We start from the raw sequence: 27,959 nt of genomic DNA, 5'->3' as shown, positions 1-27,959 counted from the left end.
TAGCCTGGCACATTCTAGAAAAGAAAAAAATTCTTTTCCAGTTGAAAGCCAGGTAAAATCTAAAGCAGCCTTTTTACAACTTATTTAAGTTACTTTGGTAGCAATGTCTGAATCTGCTTCATCCAGTCAAAATTAGGAGATAAACCCAAACTCTTTTTTAACATTTTATCTTTTTCATTTTGGTCTATTTTCTTTAATCCAATGGAGATTTTACACATCTAATTAAATGTGCAGATGGGTCTGAGTTCAAGACCCTATAGTCAAGTGTCCTGGAAATTGGGGTTGATTTAGTCATGAGTGCAAAACATATCACTTGTCCTTAAGACTTTATAATTCTCTGCATAAGTGTTGATGTTAACCACATCTTACATATGGATTATTCTGTTCCAATTAAAGCCTAAACAAAAACTGCAGGAATGCAAAAATGACATTTTAGTGTTGATATTTCAATTACAAATATTGGAGAACATTTCACTTTCATGTCAGTAGTGACATCCTGAGGCTACACACCTTTACCTGGAAGTCAGCCTATAATGCTTTTGACGAAGGTAAGTATGATAAGAATTGCAGCATAAAACTCCAGCTGAAATCATTGATTTATAAGGCAATTCAAGGAATGTCCTTGCTGCCTATTAGATTTCTTCTTGGTTTTCTTTTGCTTTTTACCCAGTTTATTTTTATTTAATATCTTGTTTTTATCCTCCTTAAACCATGGGCCCCAGACTCCTCCATTAAAATTTGGGTTGCTCCTGGGGTCTTTAGGTGGGTAGCGAACAGGAACGGCTGTCTTATTGAACTGGGAAAGCCTTCGCAGCAGCTGCTTGACTATACTTGGATATTTCTTAGAAAGATCCTCTCGTTCATAAGGATCAGCCGTGATATTGAACAACCACACAGTTTTACCAGCTGTCCATGAAACCCGTTCATTGTGCCAGCGATTGGGGCCAACATTACTAAAAGATTGAGGAGGGACCCAGTCACCATATCCTGGATTTCCTGTTAGTAGTTTCCAGTGGTTTACACGTATGGCTGACTGAATGGCAGTGTTCCATATTCCAAAGCCAGCTGCCCAAGAACCATTTTTGGCTTTTGTGTATATGGGATCAATATTGTGTAAAATATCTATTCTTGGAGACCGCCTGCCTTCGCTGATGGTCTCCCACACATCATAGCCATCCAGTTGTATATCTTCATCAATCTGCCCTTCCGCTAAGGTAATAAGTGTTGGAAACCAGTCAGTTATATGTATAAGCTCCTTGCATATACTTCCCTTTATTTTAAGTAAAGGGCTATGAACAAAGCCAATGGCTCGAATCCCTCCCTCCCAGTAAGTACCCTTGCTTCCTCTGAGAGGCCAGTTATTTCCACCAGCTGTTGGCTGGCCTCCATTGTCTGAAGAGTAAATTATAACACTGTTGCTATAATAACCATATCGCTTTAATGCATGGGTCACATTGTTGATAGCTTCATCCAAGCATGCCAGCATAGCAGCATATCTGCGCCGATTGATATTATTAATTGATCTATAACGTTCATAATACTTGCCCGGGGCCTGAAGTGGTGAGTGAACAGCTTGGTATGCAAGGTATAAGAATATAGGTTCTCTGGGGTTATGGGAGGCTAAGATTTGTTCCACTCTTTGAGTGTACATCTGTGTAGAATACATTCCATTGTCGTGATCCCAAGCAACATTGTCATTTTCATATAAGTCATAGCCACACATTCGAGGGCTGTCACATTTGTAATGAGTGTAATAATCACCACTACCCAAAAGAGAGCCAAAAAAGGTATCAAACCCCCGTTGAGTTGGCATACATTCTTTGCGATAAAAGCCCAAGTGCCATTTGCCAATCATGTGGGTTGAATAACCTGCTTCTTTGAGTTTTTGAGGTAGTGTCACATTGTCCAAAGGCAGGCAGTTTGGCTGGGTGGGCCGTATGACAGAATGCTGAAGACCTGTATGGATTTGATACCTGAAAGAAAGAAAGAAAGAAAGAAAATACACCTTAGATCAGGGGTGTCAAACTCAATTTCATTGAGGGCCACATCAGCATTGCGGTTGCCCTCAGGGGGCCGGGTGGGTATGGCCAGGGTGGGCGTGGCCTTCTGGGTGGGCGAAGCTAGAGTGCATAGGGCCTACTGGGTGGGCATGGCCAGCTCTACATCGTTCGCATCAAGGGTGCCTATGGGGGCTTGGGCAGGAGTGGGACAGATCTGAGGGTCTCTGGGCCAGGGCCAAGGCAGTGGGGGTCATTCCCTCACTGTTTACAGGATGGTTTCACGGGCCACATGAAACCACTTCGTGGGCCGGATCCAGCCCCCAGGCCTTGTGTTTGACATGTCTGCCTTAGATAAAGGAGACACAATGTAAACAGGTATCATAAACAGGATGGAATGCACAATGGAGCTAGGAGCACAGTTCTATCCATCTTTACCTGGAAGCAAGCCCACATACATTCCTTATGATTCTCAAGCTAAATACTGGGTTCCAGATCTGAGATTTTGGATCTGTTGTGTGAAGAGTCATTCTTGCTGAAACACTTTAGCCAAGAAAGGTATTCCTTCTTTATCCTCTGAAGGCTCTTTGCCAAGTAACATGGAGGGTAGATACGAGACCTTCTCAGTTATGGAACCTCACCAATATTGTGCTTTTTCCAAGATGGTATGCTTGGCATAATGTCTTTCAGACACCAGGCAAAGCCAGTTCTCTTCTCTCAGGCATTTTTACAGTTTTAAAACCAATATGGGTTTAAGATTTTAAGATCTAACTGGAATAGTGGCCATTTTGTTTCCTATGCTAAAAATTGTACCTTACTGTATAATTTGCATTTTATTGTTTTTATTTATTTATTACAGTGTTTACATTTTTGTAATATTTTAAATAATAGTAATCCATGCAGACCATTTTGTTTACTGGGTGGATTAAAAGAAATAATCCCTGTGACTTCATTTATTAGTCTAAATAATTATGGGATCTTCAAATACACAAAAAAACTATATTTACAGAAGATAGGCATCTATATGAACACTAGAAAGGAAAGCTGGATGGAATTTGATGCTGACTTGTCATGCTCATTTCCTGTAGAATGAGAGCTTTAAATAAAAGCAGATCTTCCTGTCCATCCAACCCCAGCAAAGCAATCGGAGAAAGAATATGCTCACTTATGAGCTAGTTGTACAAATACCACTGCCAAAAAAAACTATAAAAATAAGCTTGGAATATTTAGATTTAAAAAAAAAACTTCCAGAGTTTTTAATTATTCACATGCATAAATATACATTATATCTTTAATCAAAAACAGCCCAGTTATCATTCCAACTAATATATGGAACATATGCAAGGAATCCTCATGTTTATTTTGTATGGAATAAGCACTATGTCACCCAGATGACAATGTAGCAATTGCATTTTTGGTTACAAGTTACACAAAATGTAAAATAATGCTTTTGAATTGTGATGGTGGAGAAAATGTCTGAGATCACCTTGGACTGCTAGAAAGACCAATTATTCAGTACTAGGATGCTCACTAGAAGCATTAATAATGAAACTAAAGGTTAAATACGGTATTTTGAATGCATAATGTAAAGGGAAAAGTCAAGGGAGAATACATAGAAAAATGAAAGGCTTGCAAAAAAGAGGTGACAATACAATGACACAAGGACAAACTTAAAAAAACAAGTGAAATTATTTCGAACAAGTCACAGATGCAAATGGATGACTGAATAACATTGTCGGGCCGAGCACGCCCGACATTCGGACGGGCCGCGGGGTGGCTCACCAGGCCGCCAGGCCCCCACAGAGCACCCCGTCAGGCCCCGAAGGCATTCGGCCCTCCCCAGCACTCCGGAAGCACCCCGTCAGGCCCCGGAGCCTCCTGCCGGCGGCCGTCGTCTCCCGGAGGGCCAGGACAGCATCCGACCCTCCCCAGCGCTCCGGAAACGCCCCGTCAGGCCCCGAAGCCTCCCGCCGGCGGCCGTCGTCTCCCGGAGGGCCGGGACGGCACTCGGCCCTCCCCAGCACTCCGGAAACACCCTGTCAGGCCCCGAAGCCTCCCGCCGTCGCCCGTCGTCATCCGGAGGGCCGGGTCAGCACGCAGCCCTTCCCAGCGACCCGGTAACCGCCCGGAGCAACGTACCAGGCCGCAGGGTCGTTCACAGGCCTCCTCGTCTCGTCGCCATGCTGCCAGCTTCCAGTGACGGTTGGCCACGCCCACGCTGCTCCAACGGATCGGGAACGGGGACAGTGAGAAGAACGGCGCAGCGGCGGGCCGCCTGTCAGCTGGGGAGGCCGCGGACCAGCCAGCCGGGCTCCAGAAGCTACTTACAGGCCGGGAAGGGGCCGTGCGAAGAACGAGGCGGTGGCTGCCCAGCGCCCGAGCCGCAGGGCACGAATGAGTGCCTGGGTGGGTCAGGGGGTGCTGGAGACAACCGGTGGGCCGGGAAGGGGTTTAGCGAGCAGCTCGCGGCGATCTGGGGTGGTGCGGGGAACGTAGAGTCAAGGCAGAACTCCGGGGAAAAGGAGGGAGGGTTAGGCTGGGGGGTAACTTACCGGCTGCATTGGTGGTGGGACGGGAGCCAAAAGGAGGGAACCATGGGAGGTGGGGTGTAAGTAGGGTGGGGGCGTGGTGCTGTAATTAAGGGTGTGGTGGTGGGAGTTAGCCTTGTCGGTTATTTAACAGCGTTGACTGTGCTGTAAAGTCAACGCTGACTTCATTTGTCTTTGAGTGAACGTTTATGCGGATAATAAACACAGCTTGGAAGAACCAGCTCCCGTTCCGGTTTCTCTCTTTGGGCGATTCGTCGGACGGGGCCTGATAGTAAGTCAGCGTTGACTTTGGTCGACTCGGGAACGGGGACAGTTGAAGACACGCCCGCGTCCGGGGTTGAAATTGGAGTGGTCCATCGCGTGTCAGCGGGCGTTTGAGGGACTGAAGTCCCTCTTTGCTAAAGAGCCCGTTTTGAGACATCCCGACCCCACACTGGCTTATGTCGTGCAGGCGGATGCGAGCGATGTTGCTCTTGGGGCCGTCCTCCTTCAGCGGAACAGTGCCGGGGTCCTGCAGCCATGTGCTTATACTTCTAAGAAATTGACTCCCACCGAACGGGCCTGGGCGGTGTGGGAGAAGGAGGCGTATGCGGTCCGTTGGGCTTTGGAAACCTGGCGACATCTGCTGGAGGGGGCCTCCCATCCGTTCGAACTGTGGGCGGACCATAAAAACCTGGAAGCCCTACAAACCCCTCGTCGCTTGTCGCCTAAACATGTCCGATGGGCCTTATACTTCCGTCGTTTCCGTTTTGTACTGAAGTATGTGCCGGGGGGTCGGAACTTTCTGGCAGATGCCTTGTCGCGCATGCCTCAGTTTGACAGCAAGAGGGAGGAGGTGGTGCAGGCACTCATCCCGGCACTGGCAACCGGAGGGATTGGTTCGGAGAGTGCTAGGCAGGTATCGGAGGAGACTTTGAACCAGGCCATCCAAAGGACATTGCAGGAGGATGCCTGGTTGCGGAGTAATCCGGGACTCTTGACAATGCGGGACGGTTTAGCGTGGCATGGAACACGACTGTATGTGCCCGAAACCGTGCGGCCACGCGTTCTGCATGGGTGTCACGACGCCAAACAGGCGGGACATTTCGGGTTTGTGAAAACCTTACATCTGGCACGTCGTCAATTCTGGTGGCCTCGCATGAAAAGTGACATCGAGCAGTACGTACGGCGTTGCCATATTTGTGCCACTACAAAACCCCAGGTTGGGAAGCCTTTGGGGTTATTGCAACAGGTAGCTGACCCAACTCGGCCTTGGCAGGACATCGCCATGGACTTCGTTGTGGACCTCCCAGAGAGTAAGGGTCACACCGTTATCTGGACAGTAGTTGACCTGTTTTCTAAACAGGCGCACTTTGTCCCGTGTAAGGGGTTGCCATCAGCCCGGCGCCTAGCTTGGTTGTTCCTCACACAAATATACCGACTGCATGGAGTACCGCGGCGTGTGATTTCGGATAGAGGGGTGCAGTTCACGGCCCGGTTTTGGAGAGAGTTCTTGCGACATATTGGCTCGTCCCAGGGATTGAGTACCGCTTATCACCCCAGTACCAACGGGGCCGCAGAACGAGCCAACGCTGCTGTTGAACGCTATTTACGAAGCTATGTTTCTTTTCGGCAGACAGACTGGGTAGACCTGTTAGCGCTTGCTGAGGTTGCATACAATAACGCAGTTCACAGTAGTACTGGCTTCTCTCCATTCCGGGTGGTCACCGGTCACGAGTTCGTTCCCTTCACTGAGTGTCCCCAGGACGACGGATCTCCGAGCTCACCGCCTGACTGGATGCATCAGATCACGGCTGTCTGGGGGGCAGCGAAAGAAGCGTTGGATCGGTCTGCCGTAGCATCCAAAGCACAGGCAGACAAGAAACGAAAACCCTTTGCTACGCCGCGGGTGGGGGACCTGGTTTACTTGTCCACCAAGTATTTACGGTTACAGGTTCCGTGCCGTAAGCTAGGACCCAAATACCTCGGGCCGTTCCGGGTGGTGCAGGTAATAAACCCGGTGACGGTACGGCTGCGGTTGCCTAAGTTTTTGGGTAAGGTCCACCCGGTGTTCCATAGTAGCTTGCTGAAACCTGCTCCGGCGGCTACCGCGGCAGCAGGGGAGGAGGGTCCCGGACCGGTTCACGCCGATCAATATGAGGTACAGGAGGTCTTGGACTCCAGAGTGCGGAGGGGCGCCCTACAATATCTCCTTCGGTGGAAGGGGTACCCGGTGGAAGAGGCGACGTGGGTGTCGCGGGAAGATGTCCATGCTCCACGTTTGATCCGGGCATTCCATCGAGCCCACCCTGGCAGGCCGGGGGGTGGGGGTCATGGGGGTGTGTGCACAGTGAATGATGCTATAACCCTGTTTTCTGCATCCGCAGGAGGACCCTTGGTAGGGGGGGCGGCATGTCGGGCCGAGCACGCCCGACATTCGGACGGGCCGCGGGGTGGCTCACCAGGCCGCCAGGCCCCCACAGAGCACCCCGTCAGGCCCCGAAGGCATTCGGCCCTCCCCAGCACTCCGGAAGCACCCCGTCAGGCCCCGGAGCCTCCTGCCGGCGGCCGTCGTCTCCCGGAGGGCCAGGACAGCATCCGACCCTCCCCAGCGCTCCGGAAACGCCCCGTCAGGCCCCGAAGCCTCCCGCCGGCGGCCGTCGTCTCCCGGAGGGCCGGGACGGCACTCGGCCCTCCCCAGCACTCCGGAAACACCCTGTCAGGCCCCGAAGCCTCCCGCCGTCGCCCGTCGTCATCCGGAGGGCCGGGTCAGCACGCAGCCCTTCCCAGCGACCCGGTAACCGCCCGGAGCAACGTACCAGGCCGCAGGGTCGTTCACAGGCCTCCTCGTCTCGTCGCCATGCTGCCAGCTTCCAGTGACGGTTGGCCACGCCCACGCTGCTCCAACGGATCGGGAACAGGGACAGTGAGAAGAACGGCGCAGCGGCGGGCCGCCTGTCAGCTGGGGAGGCCGCGGACCAGCCAGCCGGGCTCCAGAAGCTACTTACAGGCCGGGAAGGGGCCGTGCGAAGAACGAGGCGGTGGCTGCCCAGCGCCCGAGCCGCAGGGCACGAATGAGTGCCTGGGTGGGTCAGGGGGTGCTGGAGACAACCGGTGGGCCGGGAAGGGGTTTAGCGAGCAGCTCGCGGCGATCTGAGGTGGTGCGGGGAACGTAGAGTCAAGGCAGAACTCCGGGGAAAAGGAGGGAGGGTTAGGCTGGGGGGTAACTTACCGGCTGCATTGGTGGTGGGACAGGAGCCAAAAGGAGGGAACCATGGGAGGTGGGGTGTAAGTAGGGTGGGGGCGTGGTGCTGTAATTAAGGGTGTGGTGGTGGGAGTTAGCCTTGTCGGTTATTTAACAGCGTTGACTGTGCTGTAAAGTCAACGCTGACTTCATTTGTCTTTGAGCGAACGTTTATGCGGATAATAAACACAGCGTGGAAGAACCAGCTCCCGTTCCGGTTTCTCTCTTTGGGCGATTCGTCGGACGGGGCCTGATAAACATTTTGAAAATGGAAGGAATATACAAACACATTCACTGAAAAGCATGAAGTCCGTGCTCTTAAAGATAAAAGTAGGGGGAGGCAGGGCCCACATTTTCTGAATGTATTTAATAGTCCACATTTTCAAAAAGTTGCAGAAGCAGTGATTTAAATCTACTGTCTTGCTTTGAAAAGTCATTTATGTTATTTCTTTCCTCTAAGGCTGTCCTGCAGTCCATTTGTGTAATCTTGTTATTTTAAATGGATATCTTTTACATAAGATGACGTATTTGTCAAAAATAAATATTTGAAAAGGTTAAAGGAATTCTTGCAGCAGTCTTAAGAGGACTGCTGTAATATATTCTTGATCTTTCCTGGAATTTTACAGCTGTATTGTATTGAATCTCTGTATATCAAAAACAAACAAAAAAAACACCAGGTGCTCCTACCTATCAACACCAAATCTAGCTAAACTCTATTCTGAGTTCATATGCAACAGCTTGAGTACTTGGAGCACTGAAATATTTTAAAGAGTAATAACTCATGTGATATAATGAGCTAATGGAAGCAACAGTAATTTAAGGACTGTAATGGTTCCATTTGCCTCCCAGTCATAAACAAAACTTTACAGGATATGTAGAATTTGGGTCTATTATTGTTTACCATTAAATAAAAGAATTAAATGCATTCAGGAATTTCACAAAACATGGGCAGCACTGTGCCCTGGATGGTAACCTTCCATTGATAATTTCCATCAGCGGACGGTAAAAGTTTGTTGCCTGAGACTCAGGAGGCAAAAAAGAACCTTTATACTTAAAAATAGCATAATTATACCCATGGATTTGGCTAGTTTAAATTGTTTGCCATCAAATATGATGGCAGCACATCCCAAAATTTAACTATGCCCCCAAATTTCCCCACACTTGTTTTCAACGTTCGACTCTCTATTCTAGCACTGAAAACAAGGGACAAAAACTATGTGTTTGTATTTTTAATTCCAGACCTGACCTGCATACAGGGGGTCCTTGACGTATAACCACAATTGGGCCTGAAATTTAGCTTGTAAGCTGAGGTGGTCATTACTTGTCCTGACTTAATTTTGCAACCAAATCCAGCAGAGCCAATGGACTTTTTTCCCCGTTTTTTTTTCTCGAAAAACAACAATAAGACCATAATTAATCATAGTTATGTGGCTGTCGGATGCTGCAACCACTTGTAAATGTGAGCTGGTTATAAGTGCCCAAAGTGGGTATCATGACACTCTGTGATGGGGGAAGTGCTTTATAGACTATAAAGCCCCCTTCCAGGGTTGTTGCATTTTCAAACAATTATTGTGAATTGTTCGTTAAGGGAGGACAACAGATAGTCCTCAAGGTGCAACTATAATTGAGCCTGCCCATTATGGTCATATATCATGATAGTTGTAAAACAGTTCAGTCATGTGTGACCGACCCCTTTTTACAATGTTTTCTGTAGTGGTTGTTCAGCAAACGTGTTTATAAGTGTGAATGCTGTGGTTTTTAAATGAAAATGACACCATAAGTGCGACCCCATTGTTTGCTATGGGTTTTGGGCAGTGCCGATCTTCAGCAAAACTGGCAGAAAATGCAAGCACGTAATCGTGGGACACTTCAAATGGCCATGAAGGCAGCTGTGCTGCTGAGTGTCCAAAGTGCTATCAAAACTTTGGATCTGGGTTGTAAGTGCCCTTTTTCAGGTAGATCGTAACTTCAAACAACTGCTAAGCAAGTAGTCATAAGTTGAGGACTACCTGTGCCTGTACACTTTTACTGTGTTTCCTTTAATTAAAGACCACCCCAAATACTGTAACATTTTTTCAGGTGATCTGTTCTGGTGCCCTAATCACTCCAGCTGCTGTTTTTCTTCCCTGTTCTGTTATCTCCTGGGCACAAATCTTCTGAAGGAATACTCTTCAGAGAGAGTGTCTAATTTGGGAATTTATTCTAATCTGCAAGGACGACTCCGCCAGCTATTTTAATATCTCATTAAGCATGTTTCCCATTGCTGAATCACATATTATATATCACTAGCTGTTATCTGTTAGCTGTTATCAGAGTATTTTTAAAAATCATTTAGACATTTAAAATAATAACGGTCTCTCGAGATATTACAAATGAAAAAATGTTATTTGTGACAATTTCATAATATGGATAGAATAAAAGCAATTATTATACGCACATATGAATGTTCTGCTGAAATATCCCTTGGGTAGGCTTCATTAAAATTTTAAACTGCTCAGTGCTCCTCCAGGAAAAACAACAGCATATTATCAAGATTAAAGTTTTAAAGACTGGACGACTACAAATTGATTAAAAAATCTGTTTAAAAGCCTTTCCATTGCACATAAAATTCCACAACATTATGTCCTCCAGCAAATGGCTAAGTTAAATTTCAATTATGAGGGCTGTAGGCAGTGCATCTGACCAATAACAAATTGGGGAAAGTTGTTCAGTGAATGCCAACTATAACGTAGCAGAATTTTGGAAAGCCACTGTCAAAAAACAGCTGAACCTGGGCTAAATTAGTTGTGTGATTTAGCATGAAACAACCTTTTGTATGGGTTAATAATTAGCTATCATTCAGCTAATTCTATTAGCTCTGTATTCCATTATAGAACCACTAGCACTATAAGAAATATTTGCAATATATATTCATCAGAAACTGTTCAGGCTAGATGGAGAAACTTTTATTCTGGCCTATCAAATGTAGCATTAAGTTGAAAAATTTTGCTTGCAGTGAATTACCACTTTCTGAACAGATATTGAAAGGTTTCTTATTCTGTCTGAAACTTACCTGGGCAACATGATCTTGTTCAGGGGTGTTTCTTACCTATTTCCTAATTTGTTCCAGATCATCGTGCATTTTAAATTGTTCTAGCAGTACTGACTTTCTAGGTCCTGACCAATGTATGGCAGTTGTTTACATTTTATAAAAATACATTGCCTTTTTAAAAAATATATAACAACCAATTAAATTCATAATAGTGCTAAACATTTTTAAATAAAAAGAAACCAATATTTATTTTCTTAAATAAAATAATTGTTAACTGATATATTAAAAATAAAAAAAATTGAAAAGCTATAAAAAAGACATTTGGGAGATCGTTTCCTTCTAAGTCAGATTCTCAAGTCATCTAACCTACTGCTGTCAAAACTGATAAATTGCAAGTCTACAGGAATTCAGGGACAATATTTTTTCTGCTCATTCCTGGAGTTGTTGGAGACTGTTCCAAAGATCATGGGAAAAGAATTGTAAAGACAAGAAAAGGCCTTATTTCCAAGGGTTATCTCCTGCCTTTTTTTGATGAAACAACTATTCTCTACTATTCTAAAGTCCAGAATTTTCTAACTGAAAAACTGGATAATTAATGCTAGCAGAAATTGATGAGAGTTGCAATCCAATAGAAAATATTAGATGGGGAGTGGGCAGGTTCATTTAGATCAGGGGTAGGCAACCTTGGCTCTTTTATGACTCATGGAGTTCAATTCCCAGAATTCCTGTCTCAGCCCTGGGAGTTGAAATCCAGGAGTCATAAAAGAGCCGAGGTTGCCTACCCCTGATTTAGATCATGAAACAGTGGTAGAATTAGCTATTTAGGTCAATGTGCTTTTGAAATATTTGTGAAATCAATTTCTTGGGTAAGGATGCATTCCAAGCTAGGAAAGTATTATCACAAAATAAAAGTGATATGCGGACAAGATTATGATTTACACCTAATTTCTTTTTATTTTCAGGTATAATAAAAGAAGGTGCTTTCTGTTATTGAAAACACAAATGTCCAAACACGATGTACGCATGCAAGATGAAATTACTTTATCTCAGAGGAGATTAGCTTCATTTCCAAGAACAAGCTCAACATTAATTTTAAATGTATCATATATTGGGTTTTGTACTGGAATTTAACTTTTGTAAGCCTCCTGGAGTCACCTTAAGTTGTGCAGCCATATTTTTTTAATAAATAAAATATTAAATATACTTATTTATATATGTATTTGTGTGTTTGAGAGAGAGAAAGAGAAAGAGTAAACTGACTTTTTGGAAATATCTATTTCCTTTTTGAATACATCATTATAGAACAAGGATTGAAATAAGTCAGCTGAAATGTATCATGACATTAAAGACTAAGTACTTGAATCATCTGACCCAGTTTTGTATGCATTTACCGTACATTACCCAAACAGACTGATATACTCCTTCAAATTATATTGAGGATTGTTTCTTGGAGGGACAAGGTAAACAGATTAAATTAATTGGAAATTCCTTTTTTATTTGCTTTGCAAATGTTTTGGAAACTAGATTTTCAACTCTAGCAGTTTTCTATTTTATACCGATCAATGTTTTAGATTTATATCCACCCGTGGAATTGCATTAAATAGTAATAGAACATCAAAGAGTTATAATATGATTTACTTTTCTAGTTGTTCATGTATTATTATATTGATTTGCTCTATTTTTGTTCTTTTAAACTTTTCTGGTCACTGACCGAATAAATATTGATTAATCTAGCAGTTGAAAGATAGATAAATGGTTTTTGGCTTTAATATCCAAACATCCAAATGAATCTTAGGACTGCGACAATTTTTGCAAATGCAATTATATTTCCTTCTATTCTCTCAGACTAGCTACCATTGTTTGTTATTACGGCACCTTACTCTAACAACTCAGTGAGTAGATCACTTGGCAGGCATTTTACTAAATCAGTTAAAAAGTCTATTCAGTTTCTCCTCCACTCTTAATTTTGCATTTAAGAAGGAGAAAAAAGCAAGTGTGCTTTTAGTAAGCAAGAGTTGTGTATCCCTGGACAATAAAGAACAATAGTAATATTAAAGATGTTAATCTAATAAATATTAGATACTCACCTCTTAATTCAATGACATCATAGTTAGCCTTCAATTAAACTTTTTCCCTGCTCATTTTCCCATGATGTCATTAAACAAAATTTACCTTTGCGTTATATGTATTTTTTCCAGGCAGAATATTTATACTTAGCTCTGTCCAGCTGTCTATATATGTGAGATACTTAGTCTATAACTTTATAGGTGACACAATGTAAATTCTTATTAAATATATTCATAAATTGTGATAGAGACATTGCAGAGATCACTGTATAGCTGATATGAAATAAAAATTTGTATTTTATATAGACTTGGCAGCTTTCTGATAAGTCATGTGAGCTTTCATTTTCCACATTTTGAGCAGCGCATAAATATTCTGTGAATTGCATTTTTTGATACCAAGAGTGAGTCAAGACTTCCTACTTCCTGGGTTGTGTCATTTGTGTTAAGACTCATTATATTCTCTACAGTCATCAAACAGCAATCGCATAAAAAAGAGTGTCAGAATCCATTGATATCACATTCATAAATGTATGGTTAAAATATTGTGCCTACCAGGATTCTGCCATACTGGTAAAAGGAGGGGGGGGATGGTTTATTCAGTCTATCTGTAGCTGCTTTCAAAGAACCTTTGATCTGGGGGAACAAAGGGGGGGGGAGTGATCTGTCTGTTGGGGCTGTAGGAAAAAGGCAATCAACAAAGGAATGCACAAAGTTCCTTTCTTCCCATGGAAGGACCTGACAACCAAATTGATGGGATCCTAACCAAATGGAGTTTTGAGGGGAGTGGGTTGAACCGGGAATGCTTATATAGATTTGAAATGTGACTCAAGACCAGATCCTGTCTCATATCTCCACAACCAATCTTATCCTTAGTAAATTTTTCCCCTTTTGGACAACTCGGCTCCAAGAGCCCTTATTTCCTAAGATGTGAATTGGGGTGGGTCCTGACAAAGAGTCCAAAAAATAAAGCTCATGCTGCAGAACTGCTAACTCCACTCTTAGCATTATTTTTAAAAAGCTGCATAAAACAGTTTTGCACTGTTAGCAAAGATTGATGGTTGAGAGAAGTCAATTCAGATACCACTATAGAATATTCAGTATGATCGAACAGTTCCAAAGCCAGTTGCCAAAGCAAATTAAATGAGTTCTTAAGCTCATCCAACAAGAATGATGTTCTTGGACAGAGAATCAAGCAAGGAGAAACTGAGTTCTAAGCACTTTGTTTCACACAGTTCTACACAACCAAGGCAGGGAGAAAGGTAAGAAAGAGTCTGATAAATAAGGTTTCCAGACATCTGACAAAGATGGAGCTAGCAAAAAGGAATTAATATAAAGCCCCAGTAGCTCTACTATCTAGGATACTATACTGTAATCTAGAACACTGATGTGAATTTATGAAACACATGTTAAAGGAAACACACCATTAAACTTTAGGTGACATGCCAGTATTCATTAAGACCTGACAACAACTATTTTAACAACATGCCCTGTTTCATGTGATGTTTGGAGGCTGTGGAGGCCATGTGAAAATCAGATGTGCTCTCACATGGCCTTCAGGCCCTCCGGAAGTCCCACAAGAGATAGACAATTGCTTCCATTTTGTTCAGTGGGGGTTGACATACCTGCAGAGTCAAGTTAGGCATTTCCTGAATTTTTGACATGCTGAGCCCAAAAAATTTCCATCACTGAACTAGAGTCTTTTGTAGTGCCAATTCTTTTGGGACTTTGATCTCTTTAGGTTATTAAACTGGATGACATGTTTTAGAAGTCAAAAATAAAATTATAGTTGGCAATTGATACAATATTTGAAATAATACTTGAAGTAGTAGTATTCCAAGCAATCAGATAATAAGCAGACAATCTATGATGATTTTAGCACATTCATTTCAGCGACAGATGGAATTCAGAGAGTCGGAGTGAAGAAACAACAAAGCAGTAGTTCAAAGAGAGTGGCAAGGCAAAGGCTGTGGACAGCGATTCCTTTTATGCAATGTTCAGTTGTAGGAAGAAAAAGAAAGAGAAAGAAAGAAGCAAGCCAAGATTTCCTTTTTTAGCTTTCCTGCCATAGCAAAGTGGGAGAATTTCCCAAAGATAAAGCACTCTCAAAGACACACATACAATATTTGCTAAGAAAGAGCAGCTTTTGCACAGAACTACTTCCCTTGCGAATGGGGAATAAAATAGAATATTTCAGGAATGAAGATGAAGGAAAGGAGATGCAGATGGTAAAAGAATCACCTTTGCAGCTTTGAGCTCTTTGTACACAGAGTTCTGCTCTCTTTTCTTTCAATAGGGCAGAATATATAAAACTCAGGGTTGAACTAACAAACTTTATCAGTGTTGCACTGATGACATTACTTAGCCAGGTAATGAAATATCTGCAAGCAAACAACAAAGCTCAGAGAGCAGCAAGAGCTTCATAATTTCTCTAAAAATATAAAAATAAAAAGCCTTTTATTAGTGCTATTATTGCTTAAATATTGTAGTGAAGTGGGAAATAAAAAATAGATATGTAAGAAGATATAGTATAATAAAAAAGGACATTGTAAAAAAGTAATATTCAACTTCTCTGTGTTAAGGGCCCTGTTTCATAGACTTATTACTGATAAGAGTTTTACTTGGTGCCATTTATATTTTTAATAATAATAATAATAATAATAATAATAATAATAATAATAATAATAAGAAGAAGAAGAAGAAGAAGAAGAAGAGGAAGAAGAAGAAGAAGAAGAAGAAGTAGTTGGAAGGGACCTTGGAGGTCATCTAGTCCAACCCCCTGCTAAGGAAACCCTATACCATTTCAGACAAATGGCTGTCCAGTCTCTTCTTAAAAACTTCCAGTGTTGGAGCATTCACCATTGGTACTGACTTGTTTTAATTATTTTAATGTCTTATGATGGATACTACCCACAGTCAATTGTTGAGATGAGCAAATATAGAAATTAAATAAATGAATAATATTTTCACCCTCTTCCTTTTATTTTTCCCTACCACCAATTGTTATTTAGATATCTATACTGTCTTTAAACTTGTAATGATGGTGTTTATGTCTGTTTAAGTCTTTTAGTTGTTTGTTAATTTCTTTCTTATGTTCAAAAGCTATGTTTATATGTTTTAGCTTGCCTTGGTCTGTAATATGTTGTCTAAAAGGGAGCCATTCCTATTGAATTTGGTTAGTCTTCAGTTATAAATATATACTGTCACTTTCACCATTACCTCATATTTTTTTTAATATTCAATTTTATTTTCCCATTTCTTACACAAGCAAGTCAACAAATATATCACCATACATAAATACATACACGTAGGTTTGGGTGTTGCTTGTCCATTTCCCCTTTCACTGTATCCATCCTCCTTCTCTCTCTTCCTTCTTCTCTTCTTTCTTTCTCCCTTTCTCCTTTCTTTCCTACTTCCCTCTTCTTCCTCTCCTCTTTCCCTCACCACTCCCCTCCCGTTTCTCCCCACTTCTCCTCTTTCCCTCCAACCTTCCTACTTCCTTCCCCCTCCTCTACTCTCTTCCCTCTCTCCTCTCCTTTCTTCCCTCCCATTCCTCTTCCAATACAAAATTCTCCAATTTTGCCTCAGTATCATATGATTGGCAAGATTCTTGTTTTTCCACTTTCTTTCTGCTATCAGCATTTATTTCAATAAATTGTGATACTTTTCATTCATACTCATGAATCATTTGTAATAAATGGTTACAAAGTCTTTTAAACTGAAATTTTATTTTTGCAATTCCCTGAATATTTTGATATATTCCTTTCCAGTACTTCTGAATGGTCAGAATTGTTACAAATTTATGTTTCTCCTGATATCAATATGAATTCTTGGAAAAATGGTGTTTCTTGAAGTATCACCTCTATGACTGTATCAATGCATACAGCCATTCAGCACCATGGCTGAAAAATCCAGCAGAAAAGGTGGGAATAGATGAAGCCTACATGGTCACATGTAGGAGTTCATGTAGATACATTCATGATATGGATATAGATGAGATATCTGTCTCTCTCCGGTCCCCAAAGCAATGTAATAAACCATTGTATGTATGTATGTGAATTAAAATTTAGTATAAAATTTAGTTAAAATTTAAAATTAGAATTTAGTTGATAGAGGTCAATCCCCTGATGAATGCAAGAAATAAATGCTTGCATCCCAAAGAAATGGTTTTCTAGCCTCCACTTAAACAATTCCTCCCCAAAGCAATGTAATAAACCATTGTATGTATGTATGTGAATTAAAATTTAGTATAAAATTTAGTTAAAATTTAAAATTAGAATTTAGTTGATAGAGGTCAATCCCCTGATGAATGCAAGAAATAATTGCTTGCATCCCAAAGAAATGATTTTCTAGCCTCCACTTAAACAATTCCAAAGAAACTGAACCCACAAAAAAACACAAGCCGGATATATCTATCCCATATCTCTGTGTTTGAATTGTCTTTATTAAATTTCACTTAGTTACTTTTAGCCCATTTCTCTAACCTATTAAGATTATTTTGAATATTCTTTCCATCTTTAGGCTATTAGCTGTGTTATGTTATCTGAAAATCAAAGCTTTCTTATCAACAGGTTGTGGAGTACTTTGTCAAATATTTTGTAAAGGTCAAGTTATATTAGGTCTACAGCATTCCCAAACAGCTGTTTAAAAACAAGAGAAAAAAATTAGTCTGGCAAGATTTCTAAGAAATCTATGCTGATTGACTTCTGGTAATTACGACACTTTTTCAAGGTGTTTACAAATCACTCCCTTTATGATCTGCTCTGAAATCTTTTCATGCAATTGATGTCAGACTGATTTTATCAGAACTTCTTTTTAAAATTGAAAACTTCTTTTAAAAACAGCTCATATCCACCTGCAATCATCTGGAATTTGTTGATAGTACAGGCAGTCTTTCATATATAACCACAACTGAGCCCAAAATTTAGGTTGTGAAGAGAGAGATTGGTTGTGAGTTTTGCCCCATTTTACGACTTTTCTTGCCACATTTGTTAAGTGAATCACCGCAGTTGTTAAATTATTAACACAGTTGTTAAGTGAATCTGATTTCCCCATTGATTTTGCTTGTCAGAAGGTCGAAAAAGGGGATCCGGGACACTGCAACCGTCATAAATATGAGTCAGTTGCCAAGCATCTGAATTTTATTCATGTGACTCTGGGAATGTTGTAAGGGTCATAAGTGTGAAAAATGGTCATAAGTCACTTTTTTTCAGTGCCCTTGTAACTTTGAATGGTCACTAAATGAACTGTTGTAAGTTGAGGACTACCTGTAATTTCTTAAGATGATACAACAGCAACCATTACTGTTCTGCAAAGGAAAAACAAGAGACAGACAGCATCCCAATTCTACTCTTTACCTGTTTACGTTAGTCTTTTGTAGGGTACAAAATAAAAATAGCTACCATATTCGCTCTTATTGTGGAAGTGGCAAAGCTGTTCAGTTGAGGTGGATGAGAAGCAGCATAATGTCTTGGCTCTTGCAGGAAGTGGGTAGGAAATCCTACAGGAAAAAAAGGCAAGGCAAGCTTCCCCATCAATGGGAAGCTACATTACCCAGCATCTCCCAAAAGAACATTCCAAAACTGTTATGCAATATTTCCTTTGGAGAAATAGCTGAGCTTATAAATATGCAGAACTAATCCACTCAACTTTCCTAGGGTTGCTGGGAGCCCCAAGGCTCTGTTGGAAATTATAAGAGGTGTTCCTACCTGAGAATGGTGGAAGGAGCCTATGTGTGTCCTGAGACAACTGCCATCATTAACTCCGCTGAAACATTGATTTACTTTTGTTGTAGACCGGACATGTCAAACACAAGGCCCGGGGGCCAGATCCGGCCTGCGAAGTGGTTTCATGCGGCCCGCGAAGCCATCCTGGAAACACTGAGGGAACGGCCCCCACTGCCTTGGCCCTGGCCCAGAGACCCTCCTCCTGCCAGAGACCCTCAGATCTGTCCCACTCCTGCCCAGGCCCCCATAGGCACCCTTGATGCGAATGATGTTGAGCTGGCCATGCCCACCCAGTAGGCCATATGCACTCTAGCCACGCCCACCCAGTAGGCCACGCCCACCTAGGCCATACCCACCCGGCCCCTTGAGGGCAACCGCAATGCTGACGTGGCCCTCAATGAAATTGAGTTTGACACCCCTGTTGTAGACAGAGGAAAGATGGAAAAAGAATGCTTCCCAATTATTCTCCCATTCTGTTGAGAGATGTACATAATAACAGATATTGTATGTTGAAAAAATATCTTTTTGTGCCCAAGTTGTAAAACAAAGCTCACAATGTATTTTGTATTTCTTTAATCTCCCTGTTTCTTGACATATTACCACTAGGTTTTTGTGGTTTTTTGTTCATGGATTATTTTTTTAATGCAATGGAATACTGAAATTGTATTTAACACATCTTCTAGCCTTTTAAAGTAAAAATCTGAAATAAAGCACTATATTTTAAATATGCTATATCCAGAAAGCACACTATCTTTGGCTCACAATCCAACACACATCTGGTTCCCTTCTATGCAATACAATTTGCTTCACATGGTGGAAAGTTCACAAGTATAGGAAGAAAGGAGTTCAATGGTAAGTTTAAATGGCTCTGGTACTATAAAATGGACACGTTCCACCCTGTTTAATGGAACCTTGCTCATGTATAACAAGCCAAGTCCAACAAAACTACCTAAATAAACATATCTGAATATAAGATACAGTATCTGTGACTCAAACTTCTGCTTTCTGAAGACCTTTGAAATGTCAGACTGTCAGTCAATTAAAAAGACTGTCAAGATAAGATTACTAAACTAATCTAGTCTAGTAAATATTCTGCGGTATTCATAATAAAAAAAAAACCTGTCAGGAAAAAAAGAGAACATTGCTAAGATACTAAAGCTATTTTGAGTTATTCAGTGACCTGGAATGGAACTGAAAACAAAATGACAAAATGATATACGACAGGTTAAAGAGAAGACTTCTAAATTGAAGAGGAAAATATATAGGGATATTTTAACATGAAATTGATTAGGACACCTTATTTTCAACAACTGAAGAACCAATGAACTTTGTCAAGTATTCCATTCATGGTAATACTATAAGACACCCATCTTCAAAGAAATGAGAGGAATTGGAAGGACCCATTGTAACGTGAAAGTTGGACCATAAGAAAGGCTGAGCGCCAAAGAATTGAGGCCTTTGAACTATGGTGCTGGAGAAGACTCCTGCGAGTCCCTTGGACTGCAAGGCGATCAAACCGGTAAGTCCTAGAGGAGATCAACCCTGACTGCTCTTTAGAAGGCCAGATCCTGAAGCTAAACCTCAAATACTTTGGCCACCAAATGAGAAGGAAGGACTCACTGGAGAAGAGCCTAATGCTGGGAAAGATTGAGGGCAATAGAAGAAGGGGATGACAGAGAATGAGGTGGCTGGATGGAGTCACTGAAGCAGTAGGCGTGAGCTTAGATGGACTCCAGAAGATGGTAGAGGACAGGAAGGCCTGGAGGAACGTTGTCCATAGGGTCGCGATGGGTTGGACACGACTTCGCAACTAACAACAACAACAACAATTGTAACGTTACAAATACTGTATGACTGACACTTCTTAGGAACTGAAGAATGGGTGGAACTTCTACTATATTGCATGTTGTTATAAAAAAATCTGAATGTCCATTATTCATAATGGCTACTGCTAAGCTTGTAAGCCGCCCTGAGTCTTCGGAGAAGGGCGGGATATAAATGGAATTAAAATAAAAATAAAATAAAAATAATAAGTTAAATGGTCAAGTTAGACTTTTCATCTGACAAAAAAAGATAGGCATGAATTATTCTTGCTATAAGTAAGCAGAGGTATTCTTACAAAAGGGTACTCAATTGTAGCTATTTTGGAAGTAATGTGAAAGTGAACACATATTTTGCACTAACAATTGTCATTTGACATAATATTGTATACTTCCAGCAGAGAAAAATGTGTTCTGCCAAGTGCTATAAAATGAACATTCTTGAGAAATGCAGTAGTAGAAAAAGCCATGGAGTACATTGAAAAAGTGGGAGTAGATTAAATATAAATATCGAACTAATTGGAGGCACTAAAAGTGTATGAGAGAGAGATTTATTGCCTTTTAGGATTAACTATCAACCAGCAATCAAAAATACATCACAAACTACTATTTGGTAGAGCAGACCTGAAGGCCTTGGGAAAGATACCAAGATGCTGAAATGTGTCGATACCTACAAATAGTAGTCATGCAGGCAATGGTCTATGCTAGCAAAAGTTGGACTTTGAAGAAGCAGAATAAAAAGAGCATTGACACTTTTGAAATTTGGTGTTCAAGAAGACTCCAGAGAATATCATGGACAACCAAAGGGAAAAAAATCCAATTCAGTCCAGAATTCTCACTTCAGGCACAAATAGCCAGTCTGAAAATTATGTTTTGAATATAATATGAGAAGACTTCTCCTCTTAGAGGTGTCTATAAACCTTGGAAAAAGTAATAAAAAAATAGGGAGGACAAGCAGCAGCAAGATGAGCTCAGTTACAACAGTGACTGGTGCATCACTAGAAGACCTGAATGATCATATTGGAAACACATCCTCCTCAATAAAAATTTACCTTTTTGATCACTAAGAACAGATACTGACTTGATGGAGCATAACCAATCAAACAACCAACCAATTTAAAACTCCCTCCAATAACTCACCAATAATTTAACATTGTTATAACTCACCTATAATTTAACATTGTTATGGCTAAAATCAGGAGTGTTTATTGGTTTTGCCCCATCATTTCTTATTTTGTATTGACTTAGGTTGGAGTCCATCTATCATTTTATTTCCACTAACATCTTTTGACTAAAATTCTGGATTTTCTGTTTGCTTTGAATATTACAGCTATGAATATTTGCTGACATTTCAAGAGCCATTTACATTTCGCTCGCTCATGAATCGTTAAATCACACAATTCTGATACAGAGATCTCATGTAAGAAACATCAATTTTCTCATTTTTTTCTTACTTTGTTATCCAATTACTACAATAGATTTTATGCTCTTAGATAATTATTCTTAAATCTTTTTGTATCATTAAGTGACTTTCTCAATTGTTATACATCTAAATGTTTCTCTGCTAATAAATCTATTTCTTTTATATTTTTGTTCCATCTGTGAATTACAATAAATGAAGAGAGGTCAGGTAAGGTGAACCTGAGCACAATGTTGTAATGAGAACTCACTGAAATGGCATTAACCCAAATAGTTAAGAGTATGGTGGAGAAACGTAGGCACAGAATGAGAAATTTAAATGAATCTTAATAAAGGAAATCTCTTTTTTAAATATAAATACACACATTTATACATACATATCAGTAGGCAGCTCCTTGAGATTGTAATGATATCTACAACTATAATTTAACAATTATATGGGAATACATTTCTTAGTAATAAATCTAATAAGCATTTGAAATTGTAGTATATGACATTGAAAGCATTAGAAACTCCAACAGATCTGTGTGTAAGACTGGCAGTAATATTAATTACATGAAGAGAATATTTAAGCATGCCCTCTAGCATTCTTCAAAGATCTGAGAACATCACAGAAAAGTAGTCAAACTTTGATATTTTTTCTCTACAACTGAGACCAGAACTACTTTTAACATACGTAAGTAAATAAATAGATGTTTATATAGAAGATAACATTTTGATAGTAAGCATATTTAAACATTTTTAGAAGATGCTTATGGTCTTTTCTGGACTTGTTCAAGCAAAATCTCTTTGGAGATGTTCTACAACTTAAAATATCATCAGAAATTAAAGTTAATAAGTTCATCTCCAATGATGTATTATCTTAAGAGCAAACATGACCCTTGAAATTGGTTCAAAATGAAATACTTTAGAAAGAAACCTAAAGGTATATTTTCAGAAATTCAAGGAGAACATCAGGAATTGCTTTGAAATCCTGAACCTCGTTGATAGAGAACCATAACCATTATGGAATGAACTTAACCTGAGGAAAAGAATGCCAAGTATGTTAAAACTGTATTTTGATGTGTTCCCCCTGTACCAAGTTTTGTTGGATTTGAAATTTGGCAAAATTATATATCTTTCAGATGACACATTTCCGATTAGATAATCCATAAATAATGCCACAAAAAGGAGTTAAGATTTCAAGATGGCAACAAACGAAATGATCTTAGCTTTCATTTATCCACTTGAAACTTTAATTTTGCAGGTGAAAACCTCATGGTGCACAAAGGCCTTGATTTATGCTTCCTTCCCAGGAAGACAGGCAGGATAAATAAAATCAGGTCAAGAATGATGCTGTTGTTCTATGGGGTATATCTAAGGCTGATTTTAAAACTATGTAAAGATATTAAGTTATACATAAGTGATAGGTCTATTTCATTAAATAATATGGATAGTATGATTTTAACTGCTTTATTGGTTAGGTGGTTACAGAAGACAATCAACTCTCCCAGTCAAGGCTTGTAAAAAAATCAACAAGCATTAAATGCAGAACCCAAGGCAAACAATCAAGGATCATTATAGTGGTTTTTCGACAGTATGTACTGAAGGGGGTCTAACAAAAGAAGAGTGAAAGTCACTGCAAAGAGATGCCCTGATATTTATATATTTCAGAAAGGAAAGAAAATGATGCAGGCATACATATGCAGAGGTAACAGATATATATATATATATATATATATATATATATATATATATATATATATATATATATATATATATATATATATATATATTCCATTTATATCCCACCCTTCTCCGAAGACTCAGATGATATAAGCATACATATTAATTAAGTAATAGATCTCAAGTTATTTCTCTCCTTTGCACTGTTACTATCTTTAAAAAATATCTTAATAAAAAAGAAACATGTCTGTGGGTTATCATAGGCATATTGTGATACACTTCTGTGAGCTGGACACTCCAAGGCTACATTCTTTTACTGTATGTTTCCATTCTATTTACACGTTACCATTCCTCAGAAAATTCCCTCCCACAGGCAATTTATATTTATTAATTGATCAGATATAGCTGAAGACAGAAGGGACTTCAGTTTACTAATATCTATAGTTTCAGAAAAGCCCTTTGATTTAGTTCAGATTAAATTTTCGAAGCAAGTAATTAGCTCTGCTGGTTTTCTAAGGGGTTTTGTTCATTGGATTAAGATGTATTATTTGCCATGCTACATTAGAGTATCAGAAACCACAACAGTGTGGTATCTGGCAGGCTGCCGCTCCATCCTTGCTTTCCAATTTAATCCTTGATCCTTTAGCTAGGATTATATGGGAACCTTTGGGCAATGTGGATTTTGCTTTGGTGGGGTATTATTTTTATAGCCCAATGATATTTTGCAATAAATACACAGCATAATTTATATAGGTAGTACAGTGGTTTAGAAAATTTTCTGGCTATAAAATTAACTGGGATAAATCTTGCTTATTTTCCTCAGTCTCTAGCACAGGGCCTTCAATCTTGGCCCTTTTATGACTTGTGGACTTCAACTCCCAGAATTCCTCAGCCAGGCATGCTGGCTGAGGAATTCTGGGAGTTGAAGTCCATAAGTCATAAAAGAGCCAAGTTTGAAGACCCCTGTTCAGCAGATCATTGCAGTATGTAAAGAGTATAAAGATCTGAGTTTTGTGAGTTCCACTGATTATATTCATTAATTGGGATGGCATATTCCCCCAAAAGATTTCTAAATAGGTAAAAATATGTTGAAACTTTAAAAAAAATATTAACTGTAAATTGATGTATTAAAATTCCATTGTGTCTGAGAGTAACAATAATTTTATTAAAATGTATATTTTCCCTTATTTGATGTATGATCTTAGAAGTATCTAGAAGTATCTTAGAAGCATTAATAGCAAAAAAAAAATTCAGGTTGATAGGTTACTTAGGAAATTTATTTGGGATGGTAGTCCACCAACGCTTTCATTAGGTGAACTACTTACAATTTGAGGAAAGATGGTTTAATTTATCTGATTTGCAAAAATATCATTACACTTAAATTATATCAGTCATAAATATGTAAATCAAAATTTAGTGCATCATGGCCTTCATTGGAAAATTATTATTTATACCTTTGGCAATCATGATATAAGTTCTTAGAACATCTAGTGCAGGGGTCAGCAACCTGAAACAGCGAAAGAGCCACTCAGAACCGGTTCCCTCACAAAAGGAAAAACTGGGAGCCACAAAAAATGTGTGTGCATGCGTGTACATGCGCAGAACAGGATTTGACTGAAGAGTGGAGCCAAGGCGAGATATGCACCTACCCTGCATATTTGAATTGATTGGTTGAACTTTTTTAGTCCCACTTTTTTTTTTTTGGACTACACGTAGCAGAAGACTGGGAGCCGCAGGAGACGGCTGAAAGAGCCACATGCGGCTCCGGAGCCGCGGGTTGCAGACCTGTGATCTAGTGGGAAAGGAGTCTTATTTCCAGGACTACAGGCTGGGAGAAATCCTTGGGCTATATTGTTGTGTAGACTGGGTTCTGATCATGAATCTAACTCTTTGGAAAAATTCTACTTTAAAATTAGGTGATAAATATTTTATTGGAAAGTATGGGTGGGGGCCTGGATAACAACTTTAGTAAATTCTTATATAAGACTATTTTTAAGGATTTTTCCTGACTTTAAAGAGAATTGGGTCATCTGAACTCACAACAGTGGCCATATTTTCAACTTAAACACATTTAATGGCTCATTCTGGCCAGAAATTTTGGCTGCTTCAGAAGCATATGTGATGCTTTCCTATTCTGGGAGTCCACAAGTCTTAAAATTACCAAGTTTGGAGACCCCTGGGCTACAGAATTGAAATCTTCAATATTGTCCCATCAATAGATTCATGTTCTTAAACATGTTTAAATGGTATTGGTATTTAAATGTATTTAAATGGTATTGATACCAGCTGAATAATAAGAAAGATCCTGTGAATCTTTCCACACTTTGGGAGGAATTATATTTTTTGTATGCAAGTGGTTTTATGGGGAAATTTTTAAATATTAAAGATATTGATGTGATATTCAATTATATACCACAGCTCTGGAATAACTGTCCACGAGGAAGTATGATTGTACCACTGAAAAATTGGAAAAGAGATATTATTCCAGATAGTAAAGACTGCCTTTGAAAATGTATAACATCTATTTCATACTTATCAAAGAATGAATTGATATGTCCTTCTTTGGCATAGGTTTTATGATATTATACAATAATGTTTTCCATTAAGATTATGTCAATTTTTTTGTAAGGTAATGATTGTGAGTTTAATATATAAGGTAGTTTTTTTTCTGTTTCATTCCATTCCTTTCTTTTTTGATAGTATGGATTGTTTAATTTGATATTTTTTATTATTTTATTATGTATTTTTGTTATATACTACTTAAATTTTATACTTTCTAAAAATGAATACTGTTTAAGAAAAATAAACTGGGCTATCTGATACTACTGACATGGACAGAGTGACGAAAACATGGAATTATATAAATTAGGTGCTATCGAAATATTATGAAATCAGTAATTTTAAGTTACATCTACCTAAGAAAGAATGGATTTAATGAAGTACAGGTATTGATTTGGGCTTCCAATAAGTCCCCATTTCCAGGTGTGATAGGTTAGTCTGTAACAAACAATGTGGAGTTGTGATGCCTTAAAAAGAAAACGACCTCATAAGATTCTCTCATCAGCAAAATAAGATTCTCAGTTTACCTGAAGTAAGCCCACCCACTAAATCTAATGAGACTTAATTCTGAGCGGTCATATTTAGAATTATGCTAAGTTGATGTTTAGAATGTCCTCAAATTTGTGTGGTGTTGTCAAAGAGCACTTGGGAAATAAAAGAGGACATAAGCACACCAAATGCCGCTTCCCCCCCCCAAAGCCCTAATAAGCAGGCATATACATAGAATGAAGGCTATTGCTAAGCACATTGATTTGTGTCAGGGGTCGGCAACCTCGGCTCTTTTATGACTCGTGGACTTCAACTCCCAGAATTCCTGAGCCAGCACAGCTGGCTCAGGAATTCTGGGAGTTGAAGTCCACGAGTCATAAAAGAGCCGAGGTTGCCGACCCCTGGCTTAGATTGTAAACCGCCCTGTGTCTTCGGAGAAGGGCGGGATATAAATGGGATTAAAAAATAAAAATAAAAAACTATTTTTTTTAAAAAAAGACTAATCTATTCATTAAATAAAATAAAAATCTTTTTTTCAGACAAGGTCACTGAGATCAAGTTAATGATCACACACACACACCCATATATATCATCACCTACCTCCCAGTGATGAACTGACTTCTGGACGGGGTGCACATTGGTTGGACATAGTAATTCTCTAGCTTAACTCCTTCCGCGGCTAGTTTATCCAGAGTAGGAGTCCGGATCTCCGAGCCGTGATAACCAACGTCTCTGAAGCCCTGGTCGTCCGCCAGAATGAATATGAGGTGGGGCTGGAAAGGGGAAAGTTCTTCCAACTTGGCCGTCCCGTTCGATCCCTCCGAGTCTTCTGCCGTCGCCCCAGCCAGGTAACCTCGAGTGAGGAGGCTGAGCACGGAGAAACCGGCCAGCAACCACCCGGCTCGCATTTTCCCTCGGCAGAGCCGGGTTCAGCGTCGCTCGTCCCTTCCACTTCCCTAGGAGAGAAGCTCCCTGCGGCGTTGAGAGAAATTAGGACTCAAGGAGTCTTCCCAAAGAGGAAGGGCGAGCCCATGGCAGACGTCACCCGGCCAAGGCTCGGGAGTGTCCAGGGTGGGGATAGGAGAGGAGTCGTCGAGGCGGTCCCGGCGATCTCCAGCCATCGACGGCGCGCTCGGCAGCTTTCAGCCGCCCATACCGACCGCTCCCTGCTTCATCCTAACCTGGCTCAGCAACCTGGGAAGAAGGCTGCAGCGGAGCTCTTGCCAGCCTGCTGCAGGCAAACTGGGAGCTCGCCGCCTGCCCCGGTCCCACAGCTGGCGGGACAGGCTCGGGGAAAACTCCCGCGCGCACCCGCTAAGCTCGCTGGGTCGACTTCCTGGATTTCTCCAGGGAAGAATCGCTTCCAGCCAAATTGGGTTTCTCTCCCTCTCAAGAGAGCGAAGAAGCAGCGACCCGCC

The 27,959-nt window shown here is 40.6% G+C and overlaps 1 protein-coding gene across 1 annotated transcript; it reads right to left on the bottom strand.

Moving 5' to 3' along the window:
• Window positions 1-71: 71 nt before the first annotated feature.
• On the bottom strand, window positions 72-27,763 carry ARSJ (arylsulfatase family member J). The gene is made up of 2 exons (XM_083367050.1): window positions 27,142-27,763; window positions 72-1,973 (listed from the first exon to the last, which is right to left on the bottom strand). Exons 1-2 carry the CDS (start codon window positions 27,447-27,449, stop codon window positions 590-592), a joined length of 1,692 nt encoding a protein of 563 aa, XP_083223176.1. The 5' UTR covers window positions 27,450-27,763; the 3' UTR covers window positions 72-589.
• Window positions 27,764-27,959: the final 196 nt, after the last annotated feature.

This window comes from Vipera ursinii, assembly GCF_947247035.1.
Source record: "Vipera ursinii genome assembly, chromosome: 7".
Lineage (NCBI taxonomy): Eukaryota > Metazoa > Chordata > Lepidosauria > Squamata > Viperidae > Vipera > Vipera ursinii.
This window is presented reverse-complemented; position numbering and strand designations above follow the sequence as displayed.